This window comes from Stegodyphus dumicola, chromosome X2 (assembly GCF_044657685.1).
Source record: "Stegodyphus dumicola isolate Sdum_Otavi_A_Nest chromosome X2, ASM4465768v1".
Classification (NCBI taxonomy): Eukaryota; Metazoa; Arthropoda; class Arachnida; order Araneae; family Eresidae; genus Stegodyphus; species Stegodyphus dumicola.
The window spans coordinates 65337758-65355653 of record NC_140781.1 but is presented as its reverse complement, the minus strand read 5'-3'; the positions used below and the strand labels follow the sequence as shown (position 1 = coordinate 65355653).

The window sequence follows — 17896 nt, the reverse complement described above, 5'->3', positions numbered from 1 at the left end:
CCAAACTGTAAAATTTTTTTATATTTTTTTTATTAATTGATTTACCTTGGATGTATGTATATATTGTCATTTTTATCAAAATAAGATTACTGCGATTTATAAAATTAGACTGGTACAACTATCTTTAGTCAAAAGCTAATTTGTAATGTTATATCTTTAGTCAGAAAATAATTCATAATTACATTACTTCATGTATAAACTCATTTTGGAAGTGTAGTTGCAATTATAATTTTCTTAAAAGTTTTCTTTTTAATCTGTGTTATTTATCCTTGAAGTCAGAACCTTTGTATTTAAGTTTTTTTTTTTTTTTTTTTGCTTGATTTTACATTTTGTTTTAGTATTTACCTCATTAGAAGCCATCTACTAATGTCATATTTTATAACCTAATATTATTTATTTAAATGCACAATAAAAAGACTTCATTTATTATAATACATTTCTTGTTTGAGATATGTATAGTACATAGTCCAAAATCCAGACCTTTGGACAACTTGGAAAATTCTTTTTCCTTCTAAAGTCTAAAAATGGAGGATATAATATTCAAGAAAATGATGGTATGTTGTAAAAGGAATATTTTCCTGACTGAGACTTCCGCATGTTACTTTCAAACACCTGCTGGCTAATGAATCACATCATTGCCAATAGCAATACATTGATTGATGTCAATGGGAGTACTTTCAAGCCCCTGAGTGGTTGTGGGGCTTAGTATTTTTCTGTCTGACCTAAACAACATGTGAAATTCCAAGTCATATTTGTTTGAAGTGAGATGTTGCTTATACTAGCTATCTTTTGTTGACATAGCAGCAGTGAAGGAAGAAAATTAGATTTCAAGAAACTTAAGTGCAATTAACATAATACGTTATGCTTTTCCTAAGCTTTCAAATTTGATCCAGCATATAGTTTGCAAGCTTTTATTATTACAGCTGTCTTCTCAGAATTGGAATTTGAATTTTTGATTATTTTGAAAAGAGTCTAATTCTGGAACTGCAGTAAGATCTATAAAGTATGTTGAAAAACTAGTCATTTCTGGCAATATGTTTTCCAAAATAGCTTGGCTGCTTCTGCAGAATGTGCCCCAACTTGTGACAAAGATTTCAAAGCGAGACTAACGATTTCAGCATGTGCAGATGTTGCAGGAATGCACAAATGTAAGCTTTTCTTATCGGGAAAATGTAAATGACATTTTCTATTTAAAGGAATAAAGATTTTCCCCATTATCCATCATTCAAATGAAAGGAGTGCAGATGATAACATTAATGATTATTAATGATTAGATTAATAAGCATTAATGATTTATTTGAAAATGATTACATATCCAAGGCTTGGCGACATTTGAAATCATTTGGTTTACTAAATGATGAAATTGTCATGATTATAAATAACTGTTTAGTGCATACTTAACCTATTGATGATCATCATGAAGTTCAGCCCACGTTCCAGTTATGCACCTTATTGGGCTACAAAGAACATGGTTCGCATAATAAATTAACAACTGACAGATATTGTGCATATTTGAGAAGAAAGAATTCCTTAATCACACAGCCACTGAAGGGTTGAAGTTTTGGTAAAAGTCAACATCTTTATATTATTCTTTTCTCCATACTATATTTCACTATTATTCTGAGGTAGTGACCCTCGTTTACTTCCCTCTTCTTTAGAATATTCTCTCCTGCCCTGAGCAACCTCTTAAATGGTACGCTTCTCTGCCAAAGGGATATATTAGCCACCATAATATAAAGCTGCCTTTCAGCCAATGGATTGAATCGCAGATATAAAGTAGTCTCTTTAAAATCTCTGCTAAATTTTCTAAACAGGGGCTATAGTATTAAAAATGTTTTGAAATATTTTAACATCAAATCTGCTATGTGGAGATTTGCAGCGCCATAGGAGGATGTGTCTGCAGTTATATAAAAAAAAAGTGTTTGTTGTAATTTAGAGCCAGCTACCACATTTCATCTTGATGGTTATGAAGGCCACAAACTTAAAGATTTTCAGCTATCAACGAAAAAGAGAAATCTTCCAACTAATAATTTGTGAAGTATGAAGAAGTTGTGTTAAATGAAAGTTGTCTTCCACTGTGATGACAGTGCCCCAGTCAAGTAATGGATGGTAAAAATCTATTGAATGGTTTTTAAATCCTGTAAATATCGATACTGATAGTGAAGAAGGTGACAAAGAAGTTGTGGTGAGTGAAAAACTTTTGATCGCTTGTTTAGTAGGGATTCTTTGCACACACGACTTCAACAATCGAACTTTGTAACTGAAGTAGAAAATTGTTTATCTGTAAAATTAAAGTATTGGCACAAAAAGAAAACAGCTTGAACAACTTATATTGAAAGAAAGTTTTAATAAAAAATGCGAATGTATGTAGAGCTTTTTCGTTAGTTTTGATTCCTGGTCATAAATGCTTCCTTGTTTCATAAACAACTTTTCGCAATTTTAATTTCATAATTCCTGCCTCTCGTCATATCTAATTTAAATTGATGATCTAAAATCTAGAATCACCAAAGTCTGGATAGTTCTGGATCTTGGCTCTTGTATTTATTATATATAAAGGGAAAAACTGATAAAGTTTTAACCCTCTGAGTGGCACGACTTTTTGATTTTTCTCATGAAGATCTGTATATAAATAGCATTAATTAGCTAATTTTAAATAATTACTTATTTTAGTGTTTGTTTTCATAAACTTGCATTTATTAAACTGATATTTATATCATTAAAGAAAGTAAAAAATAAAAAATTATAAACTAAATATATACCAAGTGAGAAAAAGATATCATGACCTGGTAAAGGCAGTCATGCCACTTAGGGATTTAAAAAGGCATTATGTTGTATTTAAAATGTACAGAAATAAATAACTGTTAAACAGTATATAATCTAACATTTTAGGTGGCAATGGCGAATGTTGTTCATGTTTCTGATAATTTACTAAAATTTAAATCTCAGCTGTATGGGCAGTATGTGAAACTTTCATCTGGTCCTGTTGGTTCTATAAAGGTAGGAAAATCTTTATGAATAATAATTTTCAAAGTTTACTAATCAAATGTATATTAGGAATATGTGTGATTAATATTGTTTTCACTGCGAACAATTGAAAAAAAAAACAGTTTCTTTTTTAGTTAGCTGAATAAAATTCCTCACTTTTTTAAGTAACATATTTTTAGTGTCTGAAAACATTTACTTTTGCGAGGATTTTTTTCGGGATACCGTATTAATTAACAAAATTATAAATTAAAGAATATTACACACAGGTTGATCATAACAGACTATTGCTAAATGGCATTAAATGGGAGAAAAATCAACCTGGAATTATTTCATTTTATTTTTTAACTGAACTCTTGAGGGAAGTTGAAAAAAGACAGAAAATTCCCAAATTTTGAAGTTAAAATATGGCAATTTTTGTCATACGAAAATCAAATGTTCTGTTTTTTTAATAAGTTTTGCTAATTATACAAGGGCTGTTTTTTCTCAAGCTCCGTTGGATCATAAAAAAGAATAAAGAAAAATTAAATGATTACCATATGTTATGCATAAACATGATTACTTTTCGACCAAATCACCATGAAGTTACAGGATTTGTCATATTACTGGGTGAGCTTTCTGGTCCCTTCTTTAAAGAATGTTGCTGCCAGTGATGTGAAATGGACCTGAATGTTTTGTAGCTTCTTATTTGTCTGTAATCTTTGGTGTCCTATTATCCAGTTTGTCCACTCAGTGTTAAGTAGGCGCTGTATGCCAAGTGATGAAACCCATTCCATTTAAGCTACTACAGAACCTGTTGGGTTATCGCAGCATTATGAGAGTGGGTAGTGTCATGAAGGCATACAAGTTCAGAACTCGGTATTTATCTGTTGTTTTGAATGTTTGAATATTCAGGCCTAGCTCACATCACTGGCCGCAGTGTTCTTTGAAGAGGTGATTAGAAAGCTTATTCAGTGGTATGACAAATGCCTGAATTTTCATGGTGACTTTATTGACTAGTAACAATGTTTGTATGTAACTTTTGGTAAAAAATTCATTTGTTTGATACTCTTCTCTTTTTTTTATATATATATTCTATTGGAGGTTAAGAAAAAGGCTTTCATACATACAGGGGCCCATATAAAAACATTTCATAATCTTTACCAACTTTTTTTAATTTTACAGTGCTGAGGATGAAGTCTTTTGAAGTGATTTTGCCATTGAAAATATAATAAAAGTTCTTTTTGTTAGCTTTTATTGTGATTGAGAAATTTTCCTTCATATAACAATGAGCTCATTCATGTGCTTAAGCATATCATGTAGTGTTGGTTGCTTTAATATTATTATTATAAATTTGCAGTTTAGTTATTAGAAATTGATCTCATTTGAACCGAGTAACACATAGGACATTTTATGCTGTGTGAATTTTTGCAGGAAAAGCCAAAAAGACTGCAGCATTTAACCTCTTCACTGTCGATTCAGGCAGAATGAAGTTCCCCTGTTGGCTCATTATTTTCTAGCACTGAATATTACTGTGCCTGAGTGCATATTGCAGTTTAGTGCAACATGGAAAAATAATTCCCATAAAATCTGATTTTTATTGAATATTTGAATTTTTGAACACGTTATTTCATCTAATATATAGATAAAATTCCAATATTTTGAATAAAAATTAATTAAAAAAGTAAGTTAAATTGCAATATTTGTAGTGGTGATTATATTTGCATATTTAAATTATTTCCATAGAGTAAATGAAGCAAAATCTTAAGAATTTAAATACCTGAGCCTATTATATCCTATTGTCACTTTCTTGACTTCCTTAAAGATATCTTCACCTATAGTTGTTCCATAGACTATTCATAGAAGCTAATTCTTCAATCAACTCAAATTCAGCATTGACCCCTCAAATAAGCACCAACAGTTGTGTAGTATCAGTAGTATCTTTCAACTAATTAACAGCCAATGAAAATCATTTGAAATATTTTGCCTTGTCTTTCAATCGACTCTTGATGTGGCTCCCAATGTCCTCAAGTCTTTTAACAGCTGTTTTCGCTGAAAGACCGACAAATCAGAACATATATCCTTTCTCTGGGCTCATTTCTACGGCTGCCGCATGCAAGCAATATTTAATTAATTCACCATTGGTAAATGTTTTTCCTTTCGTCACTAATAAATTAGGTGTTCGTAAACTGACTTTTAGTTCCTGCTTCATTATCTTTCTTTAAAGAAATAAACTGCTTTGCTATGATGCATTCTGTTTTAAACTTAATTTTAATTATTATTCATTTTCTGTGAGGTTTGAATACTTTGTCACATGCTTAATTTCATAATGACGACATAAATTGTACTAATAATGACATAATTGCAAGATGTTTTAAAAATAATTTATTTTAAAATGTCATTGGTAAATATGTGTAAAAAGTAGCTGCATTTAGCATACTTTCATAAGGTTCTTTTATTAAAAGGAGGAGGTTCAAAATCATAATTTATGATCAAGGAATGTTTTATTTATTTAATTTTTAATTGGTTAAATTTTATTCTCTCTGATTTTTAAGATAAATTTTATTTACTAATTCATCATTATAAAATTTTTTTGGATGTATTGTAGTCATCTGATTCAGTAGGTCTATATATTCAATTAAGATTGTTTAAAACTTAACATCTTACTGCTTTATTTATTTCACATCTGATGTATGCCTCCTGTTCGAATTAATTAAAAAACTTTTTGTTGGATGTGTATTTTGTAATATGAAAGATACCAACAGAATTTTTAAAGGAATTGGAATACATTGTTGTAAAGTTTTGAACATTTAGTACCTTTAATGTCTTTTACTGACTTACACTGCAATGGGAAAAAATACTCCACCCAAGCAATAAAGTCCAAATCAAAAGATAGATTTTGTAACATAGTTAATAAACTACACTTCGATTTTATAACACAGAATGTTTATACTGTATTAGTGTGTACACACTCATTTTGTTCAAGCATATAAATTTCTCAACCTTCTCAAAACAAAATTATTCTCACATTAATTAAGATTCAGCATGAATTTTATACTCATATTTTTCTTAACATCAGTATGTTTCACTCAGCTGAAAATGCAACCACCAACTACCACTATAAGAATTCGAAAAGGAAGTTGAGTGAAGTTGCCAAAACAATTTCAATAAACTAGTCACTGAACCATTGAATTTAAATAATCTCTTTCATCCTCCACGTTCTTTACTTACTCAGAACTAAGAAAGCATGGCTGGACATGCTCCCACCTAAGTTGACATTTGACTTTAAAAGCTTAACTTACATGATGAAGCTAAAATGCTGATAATACTTGCATCGAGTGCGAATCATAACACTTTATATAGGTACCATAACTTGAAAAAATATTTACAAAATATATAAAAATGGGCATAAATACAAAAAATTTAAAAATGGGCATCTATAAAAAGTCACAAATTCAGTTTTTTGGGTATCTTAATTCCTCATGTCATTCTGGTAAAAACTGGTATGGGACATCCAGTTTCAGAGTTAGGTGTTGTAGGCTCATCTCCCACCGAAACGAGAGCTCTTTTGAGATGATGATAATATTAGAAATAAATATTTCTAGTGGGTACAAATTAGTCTTAAGTATCTAACTATTATGTAGTTTGAAGTCTTAAGACCTTTATTATTTTCTTAAGTGACCAATTCATCCTTTTAGTGCTGTCATTTTTATATAAAGCAGTATCCTCAGATATATGATTGAGATATTTGAGGTGATATTTTTTAGTCTCTGATTTTTAAATGAGATATTTCTAGATATTCATTTTGAAATCTTTTCCTGCAGTTGTCTTGCAAACGTTGTCTATATCTCGCCATTCTGATTGTTTAAGCTCTTATGATGTGCTTGCATCACAATCTAGAATTCCATATGTTTATATTTTTTATAAAATCATTGCAGGACTCAAAAAGAACAAGTTTATTGTTCTCAGTAACATAAGTCAACGGATGAGAATTGATAATTTATTCACAGTCACAGAGCACTGTTGTCATTTCTTCATAAGTTAAGGAAGCATGACCTAATCTATCAATCTCTCCCACCATGAGGCAGTAAGTGTGTTGAATTTTCACTTTATTTGGCAAATAAATGTATCAGCAGTGATATGATACCAATCTAAACTTTGAAACTAGTTTGAAGCTCCAACAAAATTTTTGCCATTATCACAATAGATAATTTTGCATCTCCCTCTTTGAGCTATGAATCTACATAGAGCTAATAAGGATTTTGTTTAGAGTGAAGTTCCGAACTCAAGGTGTTAAAATCAATCAACGATGCAATTAAATGCACAGATCTATAATTTCTGATTTTATTTCAAGTGTATTGAGCCAGCAAGGCTTATTTCACAATTAAGAAACAGAAGCTTCACATAACTATGTTCTCTGGCAAAAGTGCAGTGACAGTGTCCAATTTCTTACAGTACGTTTTACATATCACACACTTCAAAGCAATGGATCATATTGTTCTTCTACCATCAGGAATCCAAAATATCTGTCTTAGTATGTTTAGCAGAATCTGAGTTTTCATGTGGTGATAAAATATTAATCTTTTAATGATCTCATGATGTGATTAAAGAATTGCTGGCACTTTGGAATGTTCACCATCTTATTGATTTGCAAAATTGGTCTTTAGCCAGCTGTAAGTATCAAGCTTGAATAATGGGATCATCTATTCACTGACATAGGCATGTAGAAGTTGTAGCTTCTTTCTGCTGATTTACATCTATCTGGTTCCATTCTGCCATCTCAGAGATTGATAAAGAGTATTTGCACATCAGTGGTGAAAAATAATGAACTTGGAATGAAGAAAAGCAAACTTGCCATTGACTGAGGTGAAACAAAACTAGCTGCATGAAGTGTGATATGTATTTGATGGGATTCATGTGCTGTAATCCCATGTTCTGCATGACATCAGAATTACCATTGAATTGCACTGTCAATAATAATATTTCGTTTATGAACTCATTTATATGTGCTTATAGCATACTATACTGATTCTTACTTTAGAATACTGGATGGCATTTAATTTCATGTCCACTATAGAAGCAACTCAAGTGTGGCTAAGAAGTTTTTGGCCTTATCCTTTTGTATGGCCTTCGTTTTGCATTAAGAGACTATTTTCTGGTTGCTGATTGATGTCTTTAAGACAGAAGCCTCCAGCAATGAAGTCCAGCTACATTAATGACTTCATATTTAAATCTGTTTGTATTTTCCGAGAAAAGATCCAAAATTTGCACGAGAGTTAACAGTAAGTCATAATTGTAGATGGTTCCTGCATTTTCAATCATCAGTTTGTAGTTTTATACAAAATAAATGTTCTTTTTTGTTGTTATATTGCATGAAAGCTCCTTTACCCCCTCCTGATAATACATATTAAAAAATGCACCAGGACATTTTATATGTGAGGCCGTTTTATATTTGGGCCAGTATTGCATAATTCTAGAATTTTGTTCTCTGATAGCAATATTATTTAATTTTTAGGTTTAATGTGATTCCATATACTTAAGAATGTATAAAATTATGTAATTCCTGACCATCTTTTATTTTTTAGAAAATTTTTCTCTCTTCACCTGAGATATCACATTCAGATGGTGAGCCTTTTGTTCTTTGCATTGCATGTTATCACAGAGCAGTCTCACCTGTTTTTCTGCCTTGTCGTCATGCTTGTGTCTGCAGTGTTTGCTCTGAATTTTGCAAAACCTGTCCAGTGTGTCGGGGACCAGCCTACTTTTATTTTGAACTACTTGATGCTTCTAGAAGTAATTAATTCTAATTGTGATATATTCATTGACTTGAATTTACAAAGGTGTTTCATTTCATAAACAATTTTTGTGTAATTTGTTTTTCATAAATTGTAAAATATTCAGTTGCTTCATATTGGAGCAAGTGTTGTTAAACCAAGATGGTGCTTTTAAATATTTATATAGCATGTATTTGTTGTTTGAATAAATGTATTTAACAAAAACATTCAAATCAGACTGTTTACTATTTAAAAATAAGCTATTTTTAAGCGTTTGTACTTTTGAAGCAGGACTTCTTATACTAGAGATCATATCCATTCCCCAGCGTCATGTATCTCTGCATAAACATGAAAATTGTATTTAATCTTTTATAATTTCTATCTTTGTTCCACTGGAGGTGATTGCAAAAGATTGCATTTAATCAAAAGGAGATACTAATTGAGGCAATTTGAGAATACATCCTATAATATTTTTGCTGAACTGTACTATCAACATTTAAGTGTGGGAAATTTTTTGTCTTTTTAACTATTTAAAGAATTACTTCTTAAGAATTCCATCATAATTTCTAGTTTTGAGAAAGTCCATGGTTTGCTGTAAAGAAGTAATAAATTAATACGACATGCAGATAGTTAAATGTTATTGCTCCAATGTGCTCCATTTTAATTCTACATTAAGGAAGTTTCAAAGTAGTACTTGCCATATGTATTTAAGAGTAGGCTTAAAAAGTAACATACCAATGACAAACCTTGATCTGTTTAGCTGTTAATATTAAGAGAAAATTCATGATTGGCTAACTTTTTTAAGCTGAATGCACCAAATTCTTTAAAGAAATTAATTTTCTTAAGCCAGTGCAGGAAGGGCAAGCATAGTAATTATGCATTTTTTTCATGAGTTGTCACACTGTCTTAAAAATGCATTCAGTGATTATGTGTTCTTTTTTTCATAGCTGAAATAATTGTGATGATTTCATCTTTATTATTTTTCATTTTTTCTGCTAATTAATGAGTGCTAGATGCTTTATTTTCATAAATTTTTCCCTTAGTGATTTCTGCTGTTTAAATTTTTAATTGCCATTTAGTTTAATATTAACACTGGCTGAGCTATTGTCGACTGTAGAGTTCAAACCTTGGGATCTCATAATACACAAGTGTAATACTGATTGATATACCATCAACATCCTAGTTTTTTATCCTTGAAAATTAAGCAGGCTTTTTTTTGAAAAAATTCTATACCTTGTTGAATGGACCAGTAGCTTTGTTTTGATTTTTTTTAAAAAAAGAAACTATAATCTTTGTCATCTCTGCATCACCAGTCATCTTCATACCATCCATTTGCAATAGTTAAAAACACATTAATATTTCCTATTCTGACTTTTCAACTACATTTAAAATAATCATTTATTTTACATTTGCACATTTTTTAAATTTTCAATAGCAAATATTTCCAGTTTTACATACATTATACCTCGAGGGAAATGTGCTGAAGTAAGCTCAAGCAAAACAAACGAAAGAGGTTTTCAATAAAAGTAGTTTACTCTGCTGCTCTTTGCCAGATAGAAGTGCTTCAGAAATAGTGGTGCATGGATCATTTTGCATTTCAATGCTGCTGTTTTATGAAGCAGCGGAGCCCGCCTGTGTCCAAAATTACCCTCCAGTGTTTTCTCCATTGAGTGTAACATAAAACTTTCTTGCACCTGTTTCTGCATTTGTTTGAATAGTTCCCCATATCTTCTGACCTTTCTTCCAAAATGCTGCTTTTTTAAGCATCTGGGTTTTCTATAAAACATTTACAGTATTAAGTTTCCAGTTGCATTTTGATTTCTTATTTTGCCCCTGAGATACTTTAAGTGTGCTTCAGATTATATACTTGCTTTGATTTTTAAGATTAACGATAGCTATTTAGTTGTTATTTTTGTTCAACTTTAGCATTAATTAATAAATAAGTAGAAACAATTTTTATTGTTCCAATACCAAAGAAATTTTGAATATAATTGAATTATATGAAATAAAATTATTAATATAAAATTTAAGTTATTTTATTTAGGGGATTCCATTCCAAACTCTATGTTTCCAGGAATTTTTAGAAATTTCTGTTTAGGTATGATGATATTGACATTTATTGGATGATAAGTATCTATATATAGTTGCACAGGTTTAATAGATTTAAATGCCTTAAACACAAAATCTTATTTTACCTAAAACAAGTTTTCTATATACAGAATAAGCTTCTAATCTGTAGATAGATTCTATATACAGATTAGGCAGATTAAAAGCAAAAATTTAAAAATCCGAAATGGACACTACGAGACTTCCTTGCATGGCGTATTTAATTATACACATTTTTTGCTGCTCTTCATTTAAACTCATTTCCTTGAATTATTCTAAATTAATTAACCAATTCCTCAAGGCAAGTTGAAAATAACATAAAAAATTGCAGATTTTGAAATTAAATATCCCACTCAATTTTTGTCATTCAGGAGTCAAACTTCATATAATTTAATTTTTTCATAATGAGTGTAAATTTTTCCCAAATACAAGTATAGGAACCAGGAAATTGCATTGAAAGTTAAATTTTTTTTTGGGGGGGGAGGGGTCGAAAATTATTATTATTTTTTTTAAATTTGACATTACCAAAACATGAATATTTTCATCATTTAAAACTCTTCTGTATTTGGATCTGTAATAAAAGCAAACTTGGCAATTGAGGCATATTAAATATTCTTCTTTATTTCAGTTTACATTTGTGGCCACAATTCACTTGGCATTCTAATCGGGCTATTCATGAACATTTACATTTTTCATGCTATTATGATAGGAAGAAAAGCAGCACACCAGCATCTTAATGAGAACAGAGGTAGAAGCAGAAGTGCACAGTTATTCCAGTATGGCAGCTTATTAAGAGAAAGTTCTGAATTAGCTACATCATTAGTGTTATGCAAGTCATATGATATAGCCTGATCTAAAAATGATGTAATCCAGAAACAGGCATCACTATTTTTGGAATAGAAGGCAGAATTCAGGGGTTATTACTAATTTAAATTATAATTGTGATTTACATATTTTTTATCTTATATATCCCACCCTTCAAAGAGAAAAAGGCTTGAAGACAGAAAAGTTGTTTTAAGACACAAAGCATTTAAGCCTTTGCAAATGAAGAGAAATAATTTTAAAAACATAAATTATAAAATTTTGTCCAAAATAATAGTTTAAATAATTGAAAAATATAAATTGATAATATTTTAGAGTCCTATGATTAATGTTGAATCCAAAAGTCTTTGGGTTTTATATTCCATGTAATCATATCTTTTCAATGAAGGCTTTTTAAATCTTTGCACAAAATATAAGAATTATATACATTTTATCCACCCATTTCTTATTTTGAATAATCACAACAAATTTCTGACTTTCATAACATGACTAATTTTCATTATAATAACTTATATTTTAACATAAATTTTCTATTAGTGAAATTATGGTTTTTACCATTATTATTACATTTTTAATTTTCTTATCTTGCACAAAACTGGAATAACCCACAGCTTTCTCCAAATACAAAAGTAACCATCTTAGGCAAATCCACTTAAACTGACTGGTGTATTAATTCATCAATGGTTAAGGGCTGCTCTGGCAGTTAATTAGCATCCATTCCTTACACAAGGTAATTGGCCTTTGTGAACTATTTCAGAGCATTCTATTTTACACAGAAATATTAAAACTGTATTACATTATGTAAAATAAAATAAAATAAAAAGAAAATAATTATGCATAAAAAATTATAAAGCTCAAAGTTTATATTGTAGGCAAATAGTAAAAGCAACAGTTATGCAGAGGCAATAATAGGCTTCTGTTTCTGAACCACCAGTACTCCCTCAACATACTTTATACTTTACATTCAGTTATTCATTACATAATTATAACATTTAACCACCATTACCAAATTACTTTTTTGTTACCCATTTTACTTTTTAATTATATTAATTTTCATCACAATTATTCAATTTTTAAATGTTTTTAATATTAATTTCGATAATCCTGAAAGTTATATTTTTTGCATTTTTTAATTATTACTGAAAACGCGTTTCCTTATCATTTTGTATGCTTATATTCAAAATTATTTCATTTGCATTCTATATTTACTTCAGTCTTGAAATAATTATGAAATTCTTAACATTAATTCAAACATTTTTAAAATAATTCAAAAACAATGATTAAGCACATTAAAATTAATCTTTCCTGGAAAAAATGTTCAAAGTCTTTAATTAATTCAAAAATAGTTATTTAAATTTATGTTTCTAATACCATAAAATTTTCATAAAAGCGCTACATATTTTAAATTCAATAGGATGAAAAACAATCAATTTGCAATTCAATTACAAGAAAATATATTTGCTCTAGTGAGACGAAAAAGTTACTTCATATGAAACACAAAGCATAACACTATTACCAAGGTACTTTAAATACACTACAATACATAGTACAACTTTAAATGTACTTACACATTTTATAACTGCAAAATCAATTGAAGAAAAGAAAATCTTTTTACATTTTACTAATTTTTAAGCAATGTAATGAAAATGATTTTACAATAGTGGTGCCATAAAATGTTGATCCTGATGGCATAGAATGTTGAATCTGTAATGAACAAGAAACTTAATAGTCAAGGCATATTAAATGTTCATCTGTAAATCTTTTATTTGTTTACAATTATATTTAAAATTTTGTGTTAGCTTTATATGAATTAGAGAGTGATATTGTTTTTGTTATATATATTATATGTATGTATATCAGCAGCATATGCCTCAGACAGTGGGGCACACAACAGATCCTTCATGAAAATTTATATTGAATTTGTCTTGTTTCCTATAGTATCAGACATATGCTGCTCATTATAAGCATATCGCTCTTTTTACAGCACTTTAAGACACTCAAAATTTGATGCTAAATTTTAGTTTATTTATATATAAAAACAAAAATAAGATTAAAGTATTATAAAAAGAGTGATATTGTAAAAGTTTTTTAAATCCTAAAAATCAAAACATATCTAGTGATACTAAAAAATACGAAAAAGATTAAAATAGTTAAAAAACAGCGTAATTTTAAATGCACCTTAAAAATTAAAAAAATATCATTTAACACTAAAGAAAGATTAAAGTTAACAATTTTTAAAATACTAAAAAAATACTATATATCGTGTGTTAATGAAAATTTCAAACCACCGCAAATATCGTCAGCACAAACAGTTTGCATTAGCATGTTGACCATATTTTGTCAAATGATTTTTTGCATTTAAAAGAAAGAGACTTGCTTTAGAAGACAGTGTTGTGAAATTTGTAAAAAAAGATCATTATCATTAACCTTTAAGGGACTGAGCAGTTTGGAAAGGTTTCACTTAAAAAGACGGGAAATCCAAATGCATTTCCACCCCCCTTTTAGCTGCCATTGTAAAGGGAAACTACTTCTCTTTTGCAACCTGTCCTGTAGGTCGCCTTTGTTAATTTTCAGATAAGAGACTAGGGAATAATATAAAAGAATTTGTTAAATTTTTTCTCTTTTCTACTGTTTCTTTTCCCTAAACTGGGGAAACATATTATGGTGAGATTTTGTAGCTAAATAATTGTCGTATGTTGGAATATTAACTTTTGACATTGCATCATAATGAAAATATGCCTTAGCAGCAAATGCACACCTATAATCAGTTCATAGTTTATTCAGTTTTTATTTGTTTCCAAACTGAATTTAGTTTAGAATTACATGTGTTAATTAACATTTTTTAATTTACACTCGAAAATGATGTTTAACTATTTGTTTCTCGTGTAAATCGGCAGTACGCTTTTATTTGTTTCCAAGCATTGTATAACAGCTTATATTTATATATCAAACAAATCCCATTGTATTTTTCTTGTATTAGTTTCGTTTACCTTTTTCATTAGTATTCTTATTCAGTTTAATTAATTGATTCCCCCCATTGTATCGTAAGTTATTTCATCTTTATTGTTCGTTGTTCTTTCTTGCAGTTTTGTGATAAAAGCTTTTTTATCCTTTAGCGTTTTTTTAAAAATTATTTCCCTTTACTTTAAAAACAGATTTTATTGATTATATTTTCATTGCATTGCACTCCATTGCATTTTGCATGTTTCAAACAGCAATATTAAATACAAAAATTACAATAAAAAGGGGAATATAAAGAAAAAAAATACATTTTTAATGACATTTGTGAAGTTGGTGAAATTACTACTAATGTAAAATTGCTAAGATTTCACTGCTGAGGGAAACGAAAGGGAATTTATGAAACCCCACAGTTGGGTGGCACGAAGGTCATCTGGCATAAGTGGCAAGGGAGGTTATTCGGACAATGACCCTCCGCACCCCGAAGGATGGGAGAGGGGAATTCACTGGCTGATATTTCGGCCACAGCCGTTGTTTTGAGACACTGCAGCTCTGGCCGATTCTTAGGCCACCCATCTTTTAAAGGTTAAAGTGTAAGGTGTCGGAAACGAAACTATCACGCTACCAGATTAGAACCATCATTTACTTCCAGTTCTGTTTCAAAAAGTCAGCTACAGAATGCCATTAAATCGTGTATAGCTTTAGGTACTAATGTTGTATCCTATGACACTGTGAAGGTTTGATATTGAAAGTTAAAAAAACAAGGACTATGACATTTAAGAAGCAGAGTGCTCTGGCCTGCCTGCGAGAACTTGTGGAAAAAGATCAGTATGCAACCACTGAGAGCTTGCTAAGAAGTTAGCTGTTAGTGCCATATCTATTAGTCGCACAGTGAATCCCATAAACTTGACATACAAGTTAAATCGCTGAGTGCTGCATCAGCTGACTCAAGCAGATAAAGACAGTCATGTTCAGGCCTGCAGTAATCTGCTCGAATATCAACTCAAGGCAAAATTCTGGACTGGATCATCATTTGTGATGAAAAGTAGATTTACTTCAACAACACAGGCTGAAAAAGGGATTGGTCTGTGCATGGTGAACCCATTGGCTGCATTGCAAAGTGCAGTTTCACTAACAAAAAGATCATGCTTTGTATCTGATGGGATTGTTGTGGTATTATTCACAAAGGGTATCTGGAAAAAGGCAAAACCCTCGACAGTAATGCGTACAGCGAGATGCTAGTCCGTGTTGATGCTGCTATCAAGGAAAAACATCGAACTGAGTCCTGGTGCAAAACAGTAATATTTCATCAATATAATGCAAGACCACATGTGTCTGCATTCACCGGCTGGACTCTGTATGGACTTGAATGGGATATTTTAGCCCCGATATCACTTCTTCGGGCTTCTACCTTTTTTTCACACAGGCAGCTACATATTGCTGATGCTATCTTCCACTCTGCACAGGACTTCTGAAATGAGATTGATCTGTTTATGAATTCACTTCCACCAAAGTTTTGGGCCGAAGGCTTTGAAAATTACCAGATCATTGGCAGAAAATCATAGATTTGGGTAGTGATTACTACCCGCACTAAAGGCACTGCTTTGATGATTTTTTTTCTAACTTTTTTTTTTCCGGAAATATTTTCGTTGCAACCAGATATTTTGTAAAGAATTGCATATTTTAAAGTCTTATGAATAGTCTCCATCTGTCATACCTTTATACAGTCAAAAGTCGTTAATCCGGACTTGTCGGGACTTCGGCGATTCCGGATTATTGATTTTTCCGGATTATAGATCATCAGTTTAAATCTCGTAAGATGGCATGCAGAAATTCTAAAATTAAAAATATGAAACCGTAATTTATGAAATAAAGAACAATTATGATCTAAAGGGTATCAAAATTTACAAAAAAAAAAAAAAAAGCTTAATATTTATTTGTTTACTTTATTAAACATTTCTCTCAATGTAAGTTGTTTAAGTTGCATCATTTTATGTGATAATACTTTCTCTAATTCTATAAAAAGACATAATTTCTTGTTCAGTTACAAAGTTCCGCTGTTCAAGTCCCGTTAATTGCTGTGCCGAGAATACCGACTAACTTGTCATCGAAATTTTTTCGTTTTCACTAACCTCTCTGTCACATTCTTCATGTCTTTATCCATTTTTTGCAGCAATTCTACTTTTTGTTTGTTGGACATCGAAACATACTTTCGTTTTGTAGATCCTTTGGAAGTTCCAGCATCGGAAATTCTATTTGACATAATCGAAAGTTCAAGTTTACTTTTATAAAATTGCTCTTACAGTCTGCAAAAAATAATAAGCGGGATCCAATTCGAAGATTAAGGAACAACGCAATCATTAACATTAACTGAAATAGATAATTAGATAATTTTAGCTTACACCGTCCGTTATACATTAAACGCGCAGGCGAAAACGTATTCTGCACTTGCGCACACGCATATGCGCAGTAGTCAAGGTCTTACGCGCACGCGTAAAACGCCTGTGCGCATGTGCCAACGCGGCGCATGCGCAGAAAGTTTTTAGCTTTGAGGTCCGGATTATGGGTGTCCGAATTAACGACTTTTGACTGTAATTAAATATGTAATTTCCTTTATTAATTTTTTAAATTGCATTATCAGAGCGCTTTTTATGACGTTTTTTAAGAAAATACTCTTCTCCTTTATCATCTGCTTCTATTTTTATAAAATATATATCTCCATATTTAGTTTATTTTTTCAACAATTCAGATTATATGTCCCATGCTCTAAATATTTCAATTTTAGTATAATAGCCAAGACTGTTGAATTCTTCCATTTATGGTAAACAATTTTTTAAAGTTTTTTTATTTAGGAATCTAACTATTCTTCATAATTCACAATCCTCTCTCTTTCATTTCTTTCGTGAATTTTTTTCTATATTCTTTATCTGTTTTTGATTCTCTAAATATTCACTGAGCTATGATAGTTTTTTGTTCATTTTCAGAAACTGATCAACACATGAGGATCGAATCCGTTTAATCCATTGATTATTCTTTTTACTTTACCTACAAAACACTTGTCATCTCTTGCTTTTAATTCTTCTTTTTTAATATGTGTATTAATTAATTTTTGTTCTCGTTTTTTAAAATTCTGTTGAACACAATTACTGATATTTCTCTAAATTTAATGCTGTGAATTTCTTCATCGAGTATACAAATAAAGGGTTTTATGTCTTCATATGTATTTAATTCCCCAATACAATTATCTAAATTATTTTTAATATCTGTATGGAGTA

The 17896-nt window shown here is 30.4% G+C and overlaps 1 protein-coding gene across 4 annotated transcripts in view; it reads left to right on the top strand.

The window, feature by feature from the left end:
- The window catches only part of LOC118198590 (cell growth regulator with RING finger domain protein 1-like), a 59553-nt gene extending 50591 nt beyond the window's left edge, over window positions 1-8962 (top strand). For all 4 annotated transcript variants that reach the window (XM_035370305.2, XM_035370304.2, XM_035370303.2 and 1 more), the window contains 2 exons: window positions 2890-2997; window positions 8547-8962. In XM_035370305.2, the coding sequence (XP_035226196.1) occupies window positions 2890-2997; window positions 8547-8762 (324 nt within the window). In that variant the 3' untranslated portion in view covers window positions 8763-8962. The remainder of the gene's footprint in view (window positions 1-2889; window positions 2998-8546) is intronic.
- The last annotated feature ends 8934 nt before the right edge of the window (window positions 8963-17896 follow it).